This window comes from Tricharina praecox (assembly GCF_024521635.1).
Source record: "Tricharina praecox strain CBS 144465 chromosome Unknown BZA05scaffold_22, whole genome shotgun sequence".
Lineage (NCBI taxonomy): Eukaryota > Fungi > Ascomycota > Pezizomycetes > Pezizales > Pyronemataceae > Tricharina > Tricharina praecox.
Genome location: NW_026250424.1, coordinates 470,797 through 489,744, shown reverse-complemented (window position 1 = coordinate 489,744; position 18,948 = coordinate 470,797). Strand labels below are relative to the sequence as shown.

The 18,948-nt window shown below is 55.1% G+C and overlaps 8 protein-coding genes across 8 annotated transcripts; 3 read left to right on the top strand and 5 right to left on the bottom strand.

The window, feature by feature from the left end:
* Nucleotides 1-677: 677 nt before the first annotated feature.
* On the bottom strand, nt 678-2,775 carry BZA05DRAFT_356996 (uncharacterized protein). Its single transcript, XM_051481424.1, has 2 exons — nt 1,741-2,775; nt 678-1,683 (listed from the first exon to the last, which is right to left on the bottom strand). The coding sequence occupies exons 1-2, from the start codon at nt 2,703-2,705 to the stop codon at nt 846-848; spliced, it is 1,803 nt and encodes a 600-aa protein (XP_051337161.1). The 5' UTR covers nt 2,706-2,775; the 3' UTR covers nt 678-845.
* A 246-nt stretch (nt 2,776-3,021) lies between these two features.
* Nucleotides 3,022-4,660, bottom strand: BZA05DRAFT_131125 (uncharacterized protein). The gene is made up of 2 exons (XM_051478792.1): nt 4,381-4,660; nt 3,022-4,330 (listed from the first exon to the last, which is right to left on the bottom strand). Exons 1-2 carry the CDS (start codon nt 4,552-4,554, stop codon nt 3,287-3,289), a joined length of 1,218 nt encoding a protein of 405 aa, XP_051337160.1. The 5' UTR covers nt 4,555-4,660; the 3' UTR covers nt 3,022-3,286.
* Nucleotides 4,661-5,076: 416 nt separating this feature from the next.
* Nucleotides 5,077-6,458, bottom strand: BZA05DRAFT_405964 (nineteen complex-related protein 2-domain-containing protein). The gene has a single exon (XM_051484453.1). It carries the CDS (start codon nt 6,061-6,063, stop codon nt 5,191-5,193), a length of 873 nt encoding a protein of 290 aa, XP_051337159.1. The 5' UTR covers nt 6,064-6,458; the 3' UTR covers nt 5,077-5,190.
* A 538-nt stretch (nt 6,459-6,996) lies between these two features.
* Nucleotides 6,997-7,368, top strand: BZA05DRAFT_426702 (uncharacterized protein; the record flags this gene model as incomplete). Its single annotated transcript, XM_051486026.1, has 3 exons — nt 6,997-7,026; nt 7,087-7,266; nt 7,348-7,368. The coding sequence occupies 3 exons, from the start codon at nt 6,997-6,999 to the stop codon at nt 7,366-7,368; spliced, it is 231 nt and encodes a 76-aa protein (XP_051337158.1).
* A 2,895-nt stretch (nt 7,369-10,263) lies between these two features.
* On the bottom strand, nt 10,264-11,385 carry BZA05DRAFT_447228 (uncharacterized protein; the record flags this gene model as incomplete). Its single annotated transcript, XM_051487145.1, has 1 exon — nt 10,264-11,385. The coding sequence occupies one exon, from the start codon at nt 11,383-11,385 to the stop codon at nt 10,264-10,266; it is 1,122 nt and encodes a 373-aa protein (XP_051337157.1).
* A 37-nt stretch (nt 11,386-11,422) lies between these two features.
* Nucleotides 11,423-13,198, bottom strand: BZA05DRAFT_475941 (centromere protein Scm3-domain-containing protein; the record flags this gene model as incomplete). Its single annotated transcript, XM_051488226.1, has 2 exons — nt 12,221-13,198; nt 11,423-12,146 (listed from the first exon to the last, which is right to left on the bottom strand). The coding sequence occupies exons 1-2, from the start codon at nt 12,982-12,984 to the stop codon at nt 11,423-11,425; spliced, it is 1,488 nt and encodes a 495-aa protein (XP_051337156.1). The 5' UTR covers nt 12,985-13,198.
* A 100-nt stretch (nt 13,199-13,298) lies between these two features.
* BZA05DRAFT_131032 (SprT-like family-domain-containing protein) lies at nt 13,299-14,624 on the top strand. The gene has a single exon (XM_051478791.1). The coding sequence runs from the start codon at nt 13,347-13,349 to the stop codon at nt 14,325-14,327; it is 981 nt and encodes a 326-aa protein (XP_051337155.1). The 5' UTR covers nt 13,299-13,346; the 3' UTR covers nt 14,328-14,624.
* Nucleotides 14,625-14,752: 128 nt separating this feature from the next.
* Nucleotides 14,753-16,584, top strand: BZA05DRAFT_131013 (DNA glycosylase). Its single transcript, XM_051478790.1, has 5 exons — nt 14,753-14,992; nt 15,059-15,082; nt 15,135-15,793; nt 15,849-15,979; nt 16,058-16,584. Exons 1-5 carry the CDS (start codon nt 14,898-14,900, stop codon nt 16,445-16,447), a joined length of 1,299 nt encoding a protein of 432 aa, XP_051337154.1. The 5' UTR covers nt 14,753-14,897; the 3' UTR covers nt 16,448-16,584.
* The last annotated feature ends 2,364 nt before the right edge of the window (nt 16,585-18,948 follow it).

The window sequence follows — 18,948 nt, the reverse complement described above, 5'->3', positions numbered from 1 at the left end:
CCGCAGCCATCCACCGAGTGACTAGCTAGCCCACCTCCTCCATCACCCCCGCCGGTCCAAAGTACCGAGTGATATCGCGTGCACAACCCTCGTATCCGACCTGACGGGTGTTCCGTTTCCGCAATCGATGTCCTATTTTTTTCGGAAACGGTCGGCGTGCCTATACCTAGGCTGTAGGTGACAGCTTGGCGAAGCCGGCTGCCTACTTAGGTAGTCGAGAGTGTACAAGCGTGTTATGTCGGTCGAGATGTCGGTTTGCGAGGGGTGATACTTTTCCGTATGACTGCCGTCCGAATCCTCCTCCAAAGTCGGGGTGTCAATGCGCTGGCAATGAACAGGTGGCTTGGATCAAAGCCTGCCGACCTCCTCCTCCTCCTTCTCCTGGACTTTCGTTCCGTATTTGCTTCTGGTCACTAGTCTAGCGGTGAATGTTATGCAGAAACGTGCCCGCCTCCCATTCATAGTCTTACGGAAAGGAATTGCTGGTGGCGTGAAAATGTAAGAAGATAGGACTACGGTAGTGTCTAAGGGGGTATGGCTACCTGGTTCTTGGATAAATGCAGTACTCTACACGGGCTGATGACACGCCGTCTTTACCTTCTCGAACGTTGTCACTTTTCTACGACCGGATGTGGGCGGGTCTAGGAATAGCTTGTCTAGGACGGCTCAGAAGTGGTAGTTCGAATCAATTGGCCTGAGCTGCGCCCGATTTCATGCAACAACCGATCACGGGTGATGGCGTGTGCATGTCAATCCCACTCCCGCTTAAAGCAATCAAATGTCCAGCTTTGATATTACAAAAATCAATTCCATCACAACACGCTAGGTACCATACAGCCCCCTCATCACATCCTCAATCTCAAAGCCCACTCGACCGGCAACAACCAGGCTACCAGGAGGGGCACGACGAATGGCGAAAGCATCGCCAGCAGCCACATGAAGTTCCTATTATCCAGGCAAAACGCGGAGAGTGCTATGGCCGATGTGATATACTTCGGTATATCGTCGGGGTCGATCCACCTACCCTCCTCGACGATGCCAGCAAGATACGTGACGCCGTCTCCGTTGGGGACTTCCTGCCATGTTTGCTCCCCGCTTTTGGGGTCCGTTTGGGACTCCCATTCTTTCCACCAGCACCAGATCCCGCCGGCAAAGTCATCGCGCGGGTTCTTGACGTAGCGGTCTCGCGGCCGGACTAGCCGGCCGTTGTGGTAGCGTGCGGCAACTGTTTTCTCCACCATGTCGATGATAAAAAGTTGGTCGCTAACCATTGCGCCGAGATACCGCCCATCGACACTGATGGTGAGGGCAGACCACGTTCTGGAGGATCCCGCATTATCACTACTGGAGCTTGAACACCAGACAGGAATTGCGTATAGCAGGGCGTCAGAGCTAGTGTTGGGCACGGTGGATGAGGCCCTGCTCGTTGTGCGATAGTCCCAAACGAGGAGCTCCCCGCCTTGTCCGCCGGAAACGACAAATTTGTCGGTGAGGATGAAGTCGTGCTCCAACACTGTGGTTAGTGCGGTGATCATACCCGGGTGGGAGGAAATGGGCTGGCGACTGAAGACCATGGTGCGGCAGGTCTCGCCGGTGCGCAGGTCCAGCACGCGGAATTCGATGCGTGTGAGTTTTGCGTGTGAATGATCCGGCGAGCGGGTCACGAGACATACCACATGTGTACTGCATACGGTCAGTACCAAAGGACGATTTTCGAACCAGGGAATATGATGTGCGTACCTCGTCATGTGGAAGTTCCGGATCCGCGGATACCTCATATAGTCGTCTTCGGTGTCCTCCCAGTCACCATACACATGCTTGTGTTCCCACACCACATTGCACTTATCACCATCCGTTGCTCTCAAGCAGACGAGGCTCCTAGCGCTCGGGTCCGTCCCCTCCAGCGTGACTGGCACGCGACACAGCCCGACCGACATATCACCGCACGTTTTGAAAGTCAAAAACTTTCTCATGCCAGTATTCCAAGTTCTCACCACCCGTCTCTTCTGCTCCGGTGCCATCTCCGAAATCCGGACTTCACCACCCTCCTTCCCGCGCGATTCCACAAACCCCAAGCAAGGTGAAAACTGACTCTCGTCCTCACACAGCTTTGGGTAAACATACGCCGGCACGACCAGCGCCGGATCCAGGAGGCCGTTATCAGGACTTACAGCCTTATCGCAGTACCTCGCGCCAAACAACGCAACGCCGCCGTTCCTTGCCGCCGCATGCGCCGCAATGTAAGACGGGCTCGCTGTCGAGCCCTCTTCGGCTACGCACATCTGTACCGTCTTTCTCCGCGCGGGGTTGATACGCCACCACGGGCGCGGGATCACTCCTCGGGCCCGCTGTAGCACCGGCATCGTTGCGGGCTGATCGGAGGAGGACGATGACGACGGGAAGGGCTGCGCCCAGCTGTAGTTGAGGCGCACGACGTGGATCCATTGGCGCTTCTGCACCGCGGATGTGCCGGCGTAGAGGAGATCGTCGAGTGCGACGGTTGGCGGGATTCCGAGCGAGGCGGCCAACGGATACCAGAGGAGGCGGTCATTAGTGATACAGAATACAGCATGGTGCAGGACGGTACAAGTCTTGCTGGCGTTTATAAGGTCTCGGAGGCCAGCACTGATGTTTTCGTCCGTCGAGGCGAACTGGAGGATAGAGCCCAGGAGCTCCGAAGGAAGACGGAGAAGTGGGCTATTCATGGCTTGTGGGAATTAGGTATGAGGATACATGGCAGTGGGTTGTCGGTCCCTTTTGTAGAGAGATGCCGGTGCGTCATGCATGGGTTACGCGAGTGAGGTTGCACAGCCCCGCAATTTGTTTTCCCGACTGAGATGGACTGAGATGGACACAGAGAAGCGCTACGGTTTCCTTGGCTGAATATAGGTGGTAAAACGTGGGATGAAGTTACGCCGGTTAGCTAGTCTCTCGGCGGTGGCTCCCTTTGGTGTGGACGTCGTGATCTACTTGGGTCTATAGACACGTCAGTAAAATGATTCACCCCCGTGGGATGAAGTATCTATTAGAATGATACTCGTACTCGTACACAACATTCAGCCCATGTATGTACAAAAATTCGACCCTTGAATTATTCGAGTCACAGGCCATGACGACGCCTCGAGCAGTGCAATCCTCAGCTTCACAGCTCATGACGTCTAATTATATACAGTCAGAGCTTTGAAGTCTGAAGTTCTTTGAAGAGCAACCACGTACTCAAAATAGCACTCCACCCTAGAGAGCTCTCGGGAGCCGGGAGTCGGCGCTCGGGAGAATGCATAGGCAGTTACATAAATGGCCACTCCAGCACCATCAACGCGGGTATGCTCACGACCACTGCGGCCGCCCCGCCCCAACCCCAAAACCCAATATTCCCCGCCGCCTCCGCCTTCTTCGCCACCTCCGCCTTCTTCGCCGCCTCCGCCTTCTTCGCCTCCTTCTTCACCTCTACCTCCGCCACCCCTCCTCGTTTCCCAAACTTCAGCGCCGTAACCTTATCCTTCTCCCGTAGAGGTAGCTTACACGCCTGTCTCGCCAACGCATTCGCCACATTAGTAAATTGTCTATTCACCAACCAAAGCTTGACCTCAACACCCTCCTTCTCTAGTCCGACCATAACCCCATCCAATTCATCGATCAAATCGTTATTAGCAACCGTATCCCCCTTCGAATCAGTCCATCCAGCCGCCCTCCACTCCTGTACCGACTCCGTCATCGCGCGGTGCAGGAATATGCTATTAGTGACGATAATGATCTCGCCGACAGTAACATCCTCGCCTAGCTCCGTGGCCAGCACCTTCAGCGCCGCCAGCGCCGAGCCAACCTCCGCGCGCTGATCGTTTTTCCGCTGTTTATCAAACAGCATGCCCAACCTCTGTCGGATGTTATGCGGACTTTCGGGACCGAAGTAGCACCCTATACCCATCTGCATACCTGTCTTCTTTTCTCTCGTGCACGTCCCACCGACGACCACCACGACAGCGCGGGTGTTCGTTGTAGACACTGCGTGCGAGAACGGGGTTCCAGGCCTGTAGATCTTCGGAAATGAGGGGTTTTGTATTCCCGAGGCGCTCCGTGGATCGTAGGATCGTGGGTGTGAATTGGATTCATGGGGCTTGTCCTGCCGTTCATAATTGTAACGGTGTTTTTCGTTCTCTCCTCTTGGTTCGCGACGGTTTTTTTCCTGGCGTGCTAACTGGCGAGGGGATAGCCGTCGGCCCTCGTGTGCTTCTTCGTGACGGAGCTCCTGTTCTTCAGCGCTGCGGGAGGACCGTTGTGGCCGGTGTTCTTTTTCGTAGCGAGGGTAAGAGGGGCGTTCTGGCCAACGTTCCTGCTCTTGTGAGAAATCGGACTCACGGTAATCAGATTTCTCCTCATCACCTTCACGTTGGAATGACCGCCGTGGCCGACGCTCTTCTTCGCGGTAGGAACGGGAGGGACGCTCTGACCGACGCTCCTCCTGGGCCGAATTGAATGGGCGGTAGTGTGCTTCCTCTTCATACTCTCCTTCACGACGAGAGTCCCACGGTATGTCCTCTTCATACTCTTCTTCATGACGAGAGGCCCGCCGTGGCCGATCGACCGGCTCTGGTGAAAAATTAAGTGGGCGGTAGACCCCCAATTCCTCCTCCGGTTCCACCTCCTCTTCTGATCGGTTCAGACGGAGACTCCGTGATCGCCGATACACATGGACTTCCGGCTTAAGATCCGACTCTCTGGGGCGCCATTCATCCCGGTGAGAATGCTCTGTCGTTTCGGTTGATTCCTCAAAGGTCTCGCGTTGCTCGCGGAGTTGTGAGCGCTTCGCTGGGGGTTTCTTGGAAGAGGTGTTCGCTGAGTGACCATCGACTGTGGACGCGTGTGAAGGGGGCTCGTAGTTTTGATTGCCGGCAACGGTACGGCGAATTTTGACGTGCCGAATGGAGGGGCGTGATGATTGGAAGGAGAGAAGCTGTCGTCGACAAGTGGATATTGGTCGGAACATTGTGAGGTGGTGGGGTGGTGGGGTGGGTTTGGGAGAAAAAAACTACTCTAGCGATATCCGCCAGCATGAAAAGCCGCACACACCACGCAATGCACGTCATAGATTGATAGCCAGGGTTCCAATCCGTGGCATCTAGATACTTCATACAACACTAACACCATAACGCCGTTTGTCCATGTAAATATAGGTACAGTATTATTTCAGAACTATTCTTCCTCCGTTGCCCTGATCGGCGTATTGCCGAAACTTTCCAATCCCCTATCGGCAATCCCCTCCGGGCCCGCACCACCGCCGCCAATGCCCGTCTCCTTCCGCAGCTTCTCGTACTGGCCCGCCGCTTCCTTGAGCCTGGTCTGCACCATCTCCTCCCTCTCTTTGATCTGCCTTTTCTCCAGCACCAAGACCTCAATCTGTCGTGCCGTCTGCGCCTTCCTGATTTCCATCGCCCGCAATGTGCCCACCAGCCGCGCAACCACATCTTCGATATCCGGCAGTGCGGTAGCAGTAGGCGGGTTTCTCGCCAGGGCCTCCAATTCTCCCTCCAGTCCCTTCGCTGCATGCTCATTGTTTGAGAACGCCCCCTTCCGGATCTGATCCCGCTCCCACTCCTCCACCAGGCTATCCCTCGACAAATCCGACTCAGCACCCTCGTCGTCCGCGCCCTCGGCCTCAGCGATAGTCATCCTGATCGCCTGCTTCCTCCTGCGCTCTTGCTCCCTTCTCGCCGACTTACTATTCGTAAGTAGCACCCTCTCCTCATCATCCACATAATTGGCGATCTCATCGTCGTCATTGAAATCATCCGGACGGGCCAAGCGACTCTCTTTCTTCTTCTTGGGACGTAGCATAATCTCATTCCTTCCGTCCTCGTCCGACGCGTCATCATGTAGCGAGATGAAATCCCCCGCTTTCGCTGCCGCCGCCCGTTCCTTCCGGCGAGCTTTCATAACGCGTACCAATCCCTCATCCATAATCCCAGTGCCGCCTCCTCCTCCTCCCCCCACAACCGTAAGCACACTCGACTTACCAACCTCAGCCATATCGACATCGGCCGCCTGCGCCTCGTCCAGATCAACCATCACCGCGTCATCATCGGTGGTTGGAAGATCCGGCGTAGCAACCTTCTGTGCACTCCGTAGCTCCTCCAGGTACTCTTTACTATACGTCACGCGCTCCGCGGGGGAGATTGACAGCTTCTCGAGTCCTAGCGCGCGTTTGGCCGCATTGCGCTCGATGGCCTTGCGGCTTAAAGCGGACTTCTTCGGCGTGAACGCTGGCTCGGAGGTATCGGCGTCTGTAGGGTCGCCGCCGAATGAGAGGCGTGTGGCAACCGTGGGCTTTTTGCGGGGGCGGGGGAACGCGAGAGGCGCGGGTTCGGCGGAGGATTCGGCTGCCGCCGCCGCTGCTGCTGCCGCTGCCGCCGCAGCGGTGCTCGTGTTGGTGCTGACGGCGAGTTTCTTGCGCACGGAGAGGGACGTCGGCCGCTTGGGTCTGTCGTCGGATGAATCGCTGTCTGAAGCTGCGACGGCGATTTTGCGCGGCTTTGCGCGGCGGGCGGCGAAGCTCATTGTGTGTATTGTTTCTGTGCTGGGTCGGGTGGTGGTGGTGAGGTGAGAATGAGAGAAAGTAAGAGCTCCGGTAACTATCGTGTGTTACCAAATCGCTTGGCGCGATCTTCGGGGCCGTTTAGAGGTACACCTTCAAGCATCCTCCAAAAAAACCATTTGGTGCTTCTCTATCTTGACAAACCTCCGGGGAGTCGTGTTGACCTTCGAGTCCAGCCACAGTAAATCGTGGCCATAGATTCCTGCCATTTTCCGGATATTTCTATCGTTGTCAAAACTCCACCGCCGTCGTCACTGGCCACACAGTTAACGTTAGGGTGATATGCACGCGCGCCAAGCCTCCAAATCCACCCTTCACGCTGCGGGCCAGCAACACGAACCTCACTCTCGTTCACCACCACACGACTCCTCCACCATCCTACCTAATCACCTCTCAACAACGAAATAATGCCTCAAGCCCAACCCGAACTCAAGAAGGCAAGTCCTCCAGCTCTGCCTCCTCCTTTCATTCAGCTAACAAGACGCTTCTGAGAAAAGTACCTCGACAAGCGCCTCTTCGTGCAACTCAACGGCTCGCGCAAAGTCATCGGCGTCCTTCGCGGCTACGATGTGTTCCTGAATATCGTTCTGGACGACGCGGTTGAGGAGCGCGACGGCGGTGAGAAGGTCCGCATTGGGACCGTGGTTATTCGGGGAAATTCCGTAGTTATGCTGGAGGTAACTTGACCTCGCTCCTGAAGATTGGATAGGAGGGTTGGATGGGATGGGATGGATGGATAGATGCTGATGAGTGGACAGGCCTTGGAGCGGATAAACTAGACGGACACCATGAGGGGAAGGGAATGCACGGGGTGAACATCGTTTTATGTGTTTTTCTTCATTGGTCTTTGGCTCCTGCGAATATGCCCTGCTTCATCTGTTCCGTTCGTTATTCATTACTTCTTTCGCACGTCCGGCCGCATCGTCGAAATCTACAGTAACAACTCATCCCACCACATTCACCAACCGACCGGCCGACCAACCGACTGATCGACCGCTCACCGTACTTCCTCATCGAAATACCCTTGCGCAACCTCTAAATCCTATTACAATCAGCTTCTGTCCACGCCAACTTCCAATCTCGGGGACCTACATGCGGCGCCGGCGAGTCGGGCAGCTATGGTCGCATCATCAGTCTTGATCCATCAGCCTCGGGGAGGAGGAGCGTGACAAACATTAACCAAAACCGCGGGATCCTTCAATTTCCTATCCTTCAAATTCGCCAGGTCCTGTCCCTCCCACAGAACGTCATGTTCAACGTGTGTACGTGCTATCTATCGTAAAGCGTAGACAATGCATACCTGGTCCATCACTTTCGTGACGTTCGATTTCTACCGCGTACCCGCAATTAGCCGCCGCACGTAGCTGGTGGAGGGAGAACGGCACGTACAGAAGGCCGCTTATGTGCCTGCACCGTCTCGGCAGCGACTTGGGTGTCCGCGAGCTCGGCGACGAAGGTGGTCGGGCTCGTAATGGGGGGCTCGGTCTCGGTGTTCATGGCTGTCTGTAGACGTGTAGTATGGAGGAGATGGAGATGGAGCTCGAGCTCTGGGGGTGGAGTGATGAGGGGAAACTTGGAAGTGCTCTAGGGGTCTAGGTGAGGGCTAATTATAGAGAATTGGATGGAGTGCAATTATCCACAATGCACATGACTGGACGGTGGACGGTGGTCACTGGACAGTGCATGCGGCGTGCGCATGTCTGGTGGTACGATTGGGGGTGGCGGGTTGGGTTGGTTCCAGGCAGCCACCTGATTGCGCTGGAGGACTTACGCGGCTGAGATGAGCCGAAACATGCATGTAGTTCATTGGCGGTTGTCAAGTGAGAACGGGCTGTCTACTTCCTTGCTTTCTTGCGATTGCTCGTGTGTAGAGTACTCTTCAGGGTCCAGGACTGGACTGATGACCACGGACCACGGACCTGCAGCCGCCGAGGAGTTACCGGCCATGTCAGTGCCCCGGGGCCATGGTCGGGGCTGACGAAGTTCTTCTCCATTCAGGCATCACGCCCTACCTTGCGGTAATTTCGTGGGCGAAATACTCTATGCAGGTGTCGTCTGCGCGGCCGGCAGAGTCGAATCCTGCACGCTGACTTCATACTTCAGCAGACGACCTCGCAAGAAAACATGCCCTGATCACACGTACCTAGCGCTGGACCAGCCGCCGTGATAGATATGATCGACGACGCACACTTCAGCCTTACCCACTCACCCTGCTTTTCGATTTCAACCCGCGCTGTTGATCCCACCATGCCTTGAAGCTTGACTCAACACCGCAGACCAACATTCAACTTCGTCTCGGCCCAACGATGCCAAGGGGATGGAGTGAACCAGCGCGAACAAAGTTCTCTTTCATTGGTGGTTATGCAGTGGTGCCGCAACTGGCGGGGTGGTAGCGGGATGGTAGCGGGGTCCCACTCCGAACCTCTGCAGGCCGGGTAGAAAGCTCACCTGGTTTAGTTCTCCATAGTTAGTCTAGATATGTCGGTAGAGGCCGTAGCCTTAAAGAACGGCCATCTCACTCCACGCGAAGATATCGGCTAGGTATGTACACCGCTCAAATTCTTCCGAGTCAGATATTATGATCAACCTCATTGGGGTGCGAACCCTACGACCCTGCAATCCTTCTATGCAGGGCTTGGAACTTCCACCTTCAACACTAGGCCGTTTGTTTCTCGGATTCTTCTCTCCCTCCTTCTTACTTCCCTCTCTTAGCTTCCTCCAACAACACTCATCATCGCTCAATGCAAATATACAACAACTACCATCACTGGCTGACACCCAACACCCCGGCTCATGATCTTCTGTTCTGCGGGCCTTCCATATATATGGTTATCACCATGAGTGAGGCCAATTTCCAGCGCGGCGAACATGTTTCCATCACCAAATACCGCAGCCTCGACATCACCCCCACTGGCCACCGGGCCAATCTCACACCTCTTCCACAAGTACCCAGTCGGTGAGTTCTAAACAATGCAGTTGGCATGGCATACTCCCGTTCAACTACTGACGTCAGCTTTCAGGACTCGCTCCCTCATTCCAGCCGCGTTGTCCAGAAAGGACGCATGTTCTATGAAGGTTATCCAGACGAGGACACATGTCGGGTGTTGGATACCTACATAAGAATGGGTGTTCTCTGAGTGCAAGCGGATCATCCCGATGACTGTCACTTACTATATTGATAAGATTGAGGCTTTGAAGTGCCTGAAAAGTTACCTTCACAGTTATATAGTAATACTACTACTTACTTTGTGCTCCTGTTGGCTGTTGATACTGCTTCTGCTACTGTTCTTCCACGCCTCCTTCTTCAACATGCCGTGTATATATCCTGTTATCTGACCAAAACAAACTGGGTAGTGTGTGTAGATACTGAGGAGACATGAAATTTTGGGAAATTTGTAGCATTCAGCTCCAGCACACTCGACTCATTCTACAGTTTTATCCCCAACAAATCACAACCATGACCCAACACGTCCAATTCATACTCCCACGCGAGCTCAAAAGAAAAAAAAAACCGATCAAAATCTAAGTGCCGCGCAGGTATGACATGCATTTGTGTAGAGTAGAAGCCAAACAAAAACCCACCACTTCATACAGGATCACCCGGGCCCTAACCCAAAAAAAAAAAAAAAAGCCAGAGCACAAAACAAACACCCACAACAAAAAGCCATAATCAATCAATCACTCAGACAATCAAAGCAGAACTGTTTACCGCACGTATACCCCTCGTCTCCACACTTTCCTTCTTCCATCTTGACCACCGGCGCTTCCACAACCTCAGGGACGTCGGGATTGTCATTTCGGCTACGTGGTGAGCGGCGTGCGGAAAGAGAAGGAGAAGCAGTAGTTCCATTGCCGAACTTCGGCGGGGTAGCTCGAGGCGGGATTTCCACCGAAAAGGCGGGCGCCGAGCCGAGTTCCTCAAGGTAGTCGAGGACGCCGGATCCTCTGCGTGCGGGAGTCGCGGTCCATCCCGGCGTTGGAGGTTGCTTCTTGACGGCCTTCTTTGCGGTGCTGACGGAGGATTTGGGAGTACTGGTACGGTTCTGTCTGGCCGGCGTCGTCGTGAACCCGGCGGGCTTCTTCTGAGCGGCCGGATGAGCGGTAACGGAGGCAAGCGGGATTGATGGTGTGAGGAATGGGGTGAAAGGCGGTGCCTTGGGAAATACGGCTGGTGTTCCGTCCGGGTGTTCGTCGTCCCACTTGGGGTTGTAGAAGGGGTCGTCCGGGGTAACGGCCCAGGGGTTGGCAGGTTTCGGGGTCTTGCTGGGTGGTGCAGCTGTTCTTTTGGGGATGCTGAGCGGTGCAGCTGTTCTTCTGGGGATGATGACTTCTACATTGGTGATTTGTCGGTCCCGGCTGGCACGAGGAGAACTGTTTCGGCCTCTGTTCTGGAAAGATTCCTTCGAAGCTTTTTTCTTACTCCGACTTGCTTTCAGAGTTGGTGTCTGTTTTCTGTTAATGGGAGAAGATGGGGGTGCCATTCTCGATGGGGCGATTGGGAGTGTCTCGGAAGTGAGCGGTGTTGAACCACGGGTTAGCGTCGGCGCGGATGATGACTGTAACTCGTCATCCGAGTCCTTGTCGTACAAGGAGCTGAAGGGATGGCTCCGTTTCATACTTGTCTTGCTGGGTGTGTGATACAACCTTCTGGCCACGATGAGTGCCCTGAGCTTAGATTTGGGCGTGAAAGTCCGCAATGCAGATGAGAAACTTCGGTATGGAGACGGTGCGCTTGGAGACGACAGCTCGTCCATCTCATCGTCCTGGATAGTTACGACCATAGACTTCCGCCTCATATTGACCAACCCTGAAGGGGTGGGGTTCGCTGGAGAGCTAGTAGCCCAGTTTGGTAGCCTTTGTGGCGTAGCTAACGGTCGTGATGGGGTCGGCGGAGGGGGCATAAGATTGGTGATGCTTGGTAACGAGACAGGCGACGAAGGCAATACCGGCTTGGTGATGGATACTGCTACAGGTGATGGTAGACTGGCAGTAGGTACGGGGGGAGACGACGGGATGGAAACCGACGTCTGCTTCCTCAAAGGTGAGGAATTCGTAGACGATATGTCTTTCTTTGGAGAAGGTGACGGAGCTCGAACCGACAATGGCTTCTTCGGGGAAGGTGACGGAGCTCGAACTGAAAGTGGTTTCACTGGAGAAAGTGACGGAGCTCGAATTGACAGTAGTTTCTTCGGGGAAGCTGACGGCGGTTGGCCCAATCTCAACACCTTTGGGGAAGTGGTAACGGGAATCAAGATTTGCTTGCTCGGAGACGGCGCAGTGGAGGCCGGCATCTGTTCCCTCGGGGGCGAGGGAGGTGAAAATGATACTTGCTTCCTTTGGGAAGGCGATGGAAAGAATAGAAATCCCAGCTCCGTTGGGATTGACGCGACAGAGCCCGAGATCTTCGTACTCGGAGGCGGCGCAGCCAGGGTTGGCGTCTGTTTCCTCGGGGGTGGTGGAGATTGGGTTGGTATTTTCTTTGCTGAGGGAGGCGATGGGACTGATGCCGACCTCAGCTCCCTTGGAGACACCGCAACCGGGACCGATACGGGCTTCTCTGGGGACTGCAATGGAACCGGGACTGATGCTTGCTTTTCCGGAGAAGGTAACGAAACCAGCTCCGACACTGACTTCTTCGGAGGCGACGGAGTTGGGGCCAACACTCGACTCCGTGGAGGCGGACGAGCTGGAATGGATGCTGGCTTCTTCGGAGGAGGCGCACGAGCTTTAATTACTGCTGGCTTCTTTGGAGAAGGCGATGGGATCGGAGGGAACGAGGGCTGCTGTTCTTCGGGCGACCAAGTTGGCTTGCTCGGCGAGTAGTCGTTTATGGCGCTGAACGACAGCGGCGGACATCTCAAGCAGCCCGCAATGGGTCCTAGCCGACACTCCTCACAGCCATCCCCGCTCAGTTTGACACTCTTCTTCGATCTAGTCTCCTCGCTCTTACCGCGCTTCCTCTTCGCGAGCTTCTTCTGATTGTTCTCTTTCGGCTGCAGCCCCTCCGCCAACAGATCCCCGGCCAGTAGCTCTCCCCACCGGAACTTCTCCTCGTCATCGTCCTCACTCTCACTGACCATGCCTCGGATGTACCCATTATCCACCAAGAGCTCTCCCGTGTCAAGATCAATCTCGTCCGCGCACCCGTCAAAATCCTTCCCATACTTTTCAAATATCAATTCCCACGATTCCCTCAGACGGCTAGCGCAGGCTTCGCGCTCGCGGAGGAGCTCCTCATCGGCGCTCGCTTTCTCGCGCGCTTTTTCGGCGAGCTCGGCGCTCGTGAGTGGTACGCGAGGCGTCTTGGTGCGTGGCGCTTTGCTGATGCTCTTGCGCAGTGTGGTCTTGTCGGTTGGGATGGTGGGAGCGCGTTGGGGTGTGGTAATGACCGCCATGGTGCGTGCTCAGCGGACGTGTTTGTCGCGTAAAGTATCGGGTCGAGCGCAGGGCGCGTCGCAGGAACGAATTGCGTGCTCGGATGAAAGTCGTATATTTGGTTGAATTGGTGAAGGCGTGAATGTAGTGGTGATGATGTTCTTAGGAAGAGGAGGTGCCTAGTAGTGGTGGGTGTTGCTTTGGAGCAAAGCCAGCACCAAGGGAATTTGGAATGATGGACGTGAATTCCACCGACTAATAGAGGCCGGGCTGGTTAACCTAAGCGACACGAGGAATCTTGATCCACGTGCGGCCGCGTCCAGTCTACATATGAAGCAGCCCAAATGGAACCTGTCGATCATCTCCACTCGTCACCACAAAAATGCCACGAACATTCTCAGACGACGAAGCCGCAACCATCGCCATCGCCACATTCTCGCACACTAGCCTACCCCCCGCCCAGCTCGAAGCAATAGCCACAATCGCAACCCAGCTCGATTCCGAAGTCCCCTTCGTCGAGGACCTAACCACCCTCTTCACCGCCTATTCCACCCTCTACTTCCGCTCGCTCCTGCAAGCAACCACCACCTTCGCCTGGTCCACCCGCATGACCTCCTGCGCAGGCACGTGTTCCCTCCTCATCGACAAGAGCACCAAGCTTCCGCACGACCCGCGGCAATGCGCCGTGCGCCTCTCCGAGCCACTCCTCAAATTCCGCCCGCGCAGCGACACGCTGAACACACTGCTGCACGAGATGATCCACGCATACCTGTTCATCGCGGGCGGACGTCACGTGCGCGGCGACGATCCGACGGGTCACGGAGCGGGCTTCCAGCGTATGGCGTTTGCGATCAACGAACATGGCGGGTATGACATCTCGTCTACGCACACTTTCCATGACGAGGTCGAGAGCTATCAGACACATGTGTGGCAGTGCACTGGGAGTTGTAGGGAGCTGCCGCCGTTTTGGGGCGTCGTTAGGAGAGCGATGAATAGACCGCCTGGACCGAGTGATACTTGGTTTGAGGAGCATAGGAACAGGTGTACTGGCGGGATGTGGGTCAAGATCTCGGAGCCGCCGCCGAAGGTCAAGCCCGCGAAGGCAGGGCCAGTCCAGAAGAATAAGATCGATCAGTGGGTCAGGAAAGAGGGGTCGGCGAAGAGTGGCAGTGGGCATAGCGGCAAGAGGGCACTACCGGCGGACAGCGAGAGCGAAAGTAAAAAATCGAATCATAAGCGGCCAAAGGCAAAGGCAAAGGACCCGTCGCCTCCGCCGGAGGTTTTGGTGGAATGTCCAGTGTGTCCTGCGCGCATAGCCGAGAAGGATATCAATATCCATCTCGACAAAGTCCACGGCTTTTGACCGAAGATGCGATTTGAGATAGCAGTTCCGAACCCACGACAAAGTACTAGTAAAGTCGGGTGGTCACTGTCCCCACAACACTGTGAAAGCGGCGAAGCGCAAGAGATCAATGACTGAGGCGAAGCTCATAGGTTGGGTCCTGGGGGACAGTCTCAATACAAAAGCCCGGCACAGGTGCATTTGGGCGAGTTGGTTGGCATTTTCAATGTACAAACACAAAATACCAAGGAAGAAGTTTCTGCGGAATCGACGAACGAATGAGATTTCATGAAGCCTCATTTATATACTCTGCGGGTTTATATCCCTGTCCCCAATGGAATAGAGTTCAAGCTGCGACATCATGATATAGAGCTTCAAAATTATTCTTAAGAACTGCCCCACAAATTTGACGATATCGACGTTAGTTGAACCATTCCATAGATCGAGACTACGCCAGTAACAGTCCGAGACACGGCACACGCACCCAAGCCTTTTCTCGCGTCGCCCCTTTCACTAGGTATACTATACACGTCCTCCCCGGATCCTCCCCACGAAGACGAAAAGCTCCTCACCAACATCACCAACACAACAATGTCCGCCTCTTCACCCGCAGTATGGAAGTCAATTCCCGTACCACTGAGCGAACTATGCATCTCGACTGTCCTGCGCTGTGGGCAGTCATTCAGGTACGCATTGATCGCGGTAACTACCCTCTGCGGGCGGCCTAGCTGACCGTGAACTACCTACTACAGATGGCGACAATCGGGCGATGAATGGTACCTCCCCCCTCTATTCCCTAACCCCAGAGTCCCCCGCTCACACCCTCAGGACCTGCGCGCTCCGGGGGCGAATCCTGACGCTGCGGCAAGACGCGACGCACCTTCACTACCGGAGCATCTTCCCCGCATCCTCCTCCGCCTCCTCCTCCTTCTCCTCCTCTTCCGATGACGACGACACAGCCGAGCTCCTGCACGACTACTTCAACCTCTCGCACTCTCTCTCTACACTGTACACGCAGTGGTCTCGCTCCGACCCAAACTTCCTATCAAAATCCGCGCGCCTCTCGGGCGTGCGCATGCTGCGACAGGACCCGTGGGAAACCGTGGTATCGTTCATCTGCAGCAGCAACAACAACATCGCGCGGATCAGTGGTATGGTATGGAGCCTGTGCGGTGCGTGGGGGGAGGCGCTGGGGGAGGCGGGCGGCGTCGTGTATCACGACTTCCCCCCGCCTGGCAAGCTCACCGGTGACGGTGTGGAAAAAATGCTGAGGGAGCTGGGGTTCGGGTATAGGGCGAGGTATATCGCCGCTACTGCGAAGATTGTGGATGAGCGCGGGGTGGGGTGGCTCGAAGGGCTGAGGAGGGAGGGGTATAGGGACGCCCATGAGGCCCTGTTGGAGCTGCCTGGCGTGGGACCTAAGGTTGCGGATTGCGTGTGTCTCATGAGTCTGGATAAGGCGGAGGCGGTGCCGGTGGACACCCACGGTTCGTTCGTGCTCTTCCTTCTTCTGCTCACATACACGGCTAAACTGGACAACAGTCCTGCAGATCGCGCAGAAAGACTACGGCTTCGGCAAGACGAAGAACAAGTCGCTGACCAAAGCGGTCTACGACGAGATTGGAGATCATTTTCGGAAGCTGTGGGGGAAGGAGGCCGGGTGGGCGCATTCGGTATGTTCGCTGTCTCCATCACGCACACATTCACACGTTCACACGTTCACACCATCTAACGCCGAGTGTGATGCATAGGTGCTGTTCACCGCCGATTTGAGCGCGTTTAAGGAGACGAAGGTCAAGGTCAAGAAGGAAACTAAGGTCAAGAAGGAAACTAAGGTCAAGAAGATCACGAAGCGGCAAGCAGCGGCTCTAAAAAAGGAGGCGCTTGAGAAAGCGTACTCGGTTTGTATCAAGAAGGAGGAAGAGCAGAGTCGGGGGTTGAAGAGGGTAAAGGCCGAGGTATCTCCGGAGGAGGAGGAGGAGGAGGAGGAGGAGGAGGAGGAAACTGTCACCAAGAAAAAGGTCAAGGTAGAGGTCAAGCTGGAGGAGGCAGTGGAAGGTGCAGAGCTGTTTTCGCTGGCGGAAAGGGTCAAAACGAGGACTAGAAGTCGGCCGTTGCCGGCGGGGAGAAGGGGGATTTAGATACCTAGGATCATCTGCGATTTACTACCTATACACACATAACGGTCCCGGTTTGCGAGGGAGTGGGAGAGTGAAACAATGTGGGGACTAGGCACTGAGGTAAGAAGGCGAACCAGTCTCTGGCTTTCTATTTCCTCATGAACAATCGTTTCCACAGCAAAATAGAGTAGAATACCTAGAGCACAGCACATGCAATTCCCGGGTTATTCTGCAGCGTTGTAGCGCTGTAGCGCTGTAGCGGTGCAGCGTAAGAGCGTGTTTCAGACATTTATAGACGCCGCCAGCGGCCAGCGGCCAGCGGAGGCTTGCATGGGCCATGGATATCTCCGACTCCAAGTCTCAAGATGGTGCCGGTACCGGCATGCATATCTATATAGGTAATTGCGGGGGTCTGGAGCTTGGCTTGACGGTGGAAGAAATAAAGAAAGAAAGAAAGAGAGAGAGAGAGAGAGAGAGAGAGAGAGAGAGAGAGAGAGAGAGAGAGAGAGATGGATAGATAGATCGTGAAGTTCGACAGATAGGTACGGTGCCACACCGGTTGTTGCGTTCCGAGGTGGCAATGGGCATGCGGTGCGGTGATATTCCATGAAACACACGCTGCCCGTCTCGAGAATTACATACCCAACGACGAGGCGGAAGTATATAGAAGCACTTCTCGCGGGCGATGCGGCGGCCTGGCACGTCCGTCCCTCCCTTATAAGTTATCACGCCAGGTGTACCCCGCCACATATAGGGTGGGTGTACCCCACTCACGAGTCACTATACCGAGGGCAGGTGCCAGCGGGCGGTAAACAGTTATCTCCTGTTCAACGTATCAGGAGGGTCCCCATGGATCATCTACACATACTCAGTGGCATTCATCCATTCATGTGGCCGTCTGTGTCCGTCTGTATAGTTGGTATATCGGAAACAAAACTCAGACGAGCATGCGCACCAATGATAACCCATAATACAACGACAAGAAACTCCTAAACAGCCCAATCCCTACACTACCTATCGCTGATTCGCTGTAACTATAGGTATAGATAGTATTAGGGGCGCTCAAGCGGAGGGCGGGAAATCACTCTATATACTATCGTTCGCTGCCTGAAACTGGTCATCCGGATTCCAGACGGCAGATGGGATATAGGTCGGATAGCTCGATAGTGCATCTTGACTCTTGACAGGCTGTAAATAAGAGTGGAGTAATGAATAAACGAAGAAAATCCCCTATATCCCCGAAGCTTTGAACTCCTATTTCTAAATACCGGTACATACAATATGAAATACACTCGATCGGTACCTAATGTACTCCACTGCGAAATCTATCCGTCGCAAGACGGCCCGCGTCACTTCGAAGTTCGGTCCGATTCACGATGGCAGGACGGGACGGACGCACGGATCCTCGCGCTGTTCCTCGTGAGTGATATCCGATGGACGGGCTGGGTAACTATCATATGGCCACATTAGAACGGTATGTACATAGAGTAGGTAGGGAGATGGGAGATGGGAGATTCCCATCGCGGCTAATAGCCCCGGCGGATTATGGATGGTCTTGGATGGATGGCGGACCCGGGTTCGGGCAGTGGGGAGTGGCTTGAGATGCATATCCAACAAACAATAGGCACATGAATCAGGTATGTGCGATGGTGACTACATCCTACTATTGGTTTCTAAACTATGATAGTATTTGTAGCCGGTGAAACCATGGTGGAAGCAGAGTGGAATAGCAAAGTCAATGGTATTACTGACTCTGCTCGATGAAGGCATTGGCTACATAGCACCGTCAAACTCGATTCATCAAGCGGATGATTACCTAGCGGGCCACCCCAGGGGAGCATGTGCTTAGAGTAGGCTTCTTCGGCATGCATCTTCGTTGTTGGCCCTGGACAGTGGATGTGCACGGAACGCCCGAAGAAACGCTCCGGGTGATGGGTGGTGACGGGGGCTCAAGATGCCTGCGCTCGACGCTTGTGCTCCATGTACTGTACATACCCGTGCCACCTCCTTCTCGATGCAAGGTCCCCATTCCCGTCTAAGCAGGTACATACTTCATAGGTCATACTGAATGTAGGTACACCGCATAACCCTCGACACCTCGACACCTCGTCCCCGTCCCCCCGTCCCCCCGTCCCCTCGTTCTCTCCTCCCTCCATCTGGTGAAACCCAAGCGGTGATGAGCTTTTCCCTTCCCTTCACGAGCGCTTCCCCGCTGCCCAGAGGAGGGACAATATGAGATGAGCTTTGCGGTGGAGGGATGCTGTGGGATGCTTGATGCTGGGATCCGCCGGCCGCTTCGGGCAGCCGGATGACGAATCGATTAATTTCATTTTTTTTCCCTGGAGTGCCGGGTGGACTCTGGAGACGAGCGGCCGCTGGGCGCCGGGCGAGGGCGAGGGTGCGCGTCTCGTTGGTCGGGCCAGCACCGTTCGAGTCAAGGTGTGCTGCCAGTCAGCCAGCTAACTAGCCAGTTGCATCGCCACCTTGCCTGCCTGCGTGCCTGCCACGGCCGCCCCCCGCCC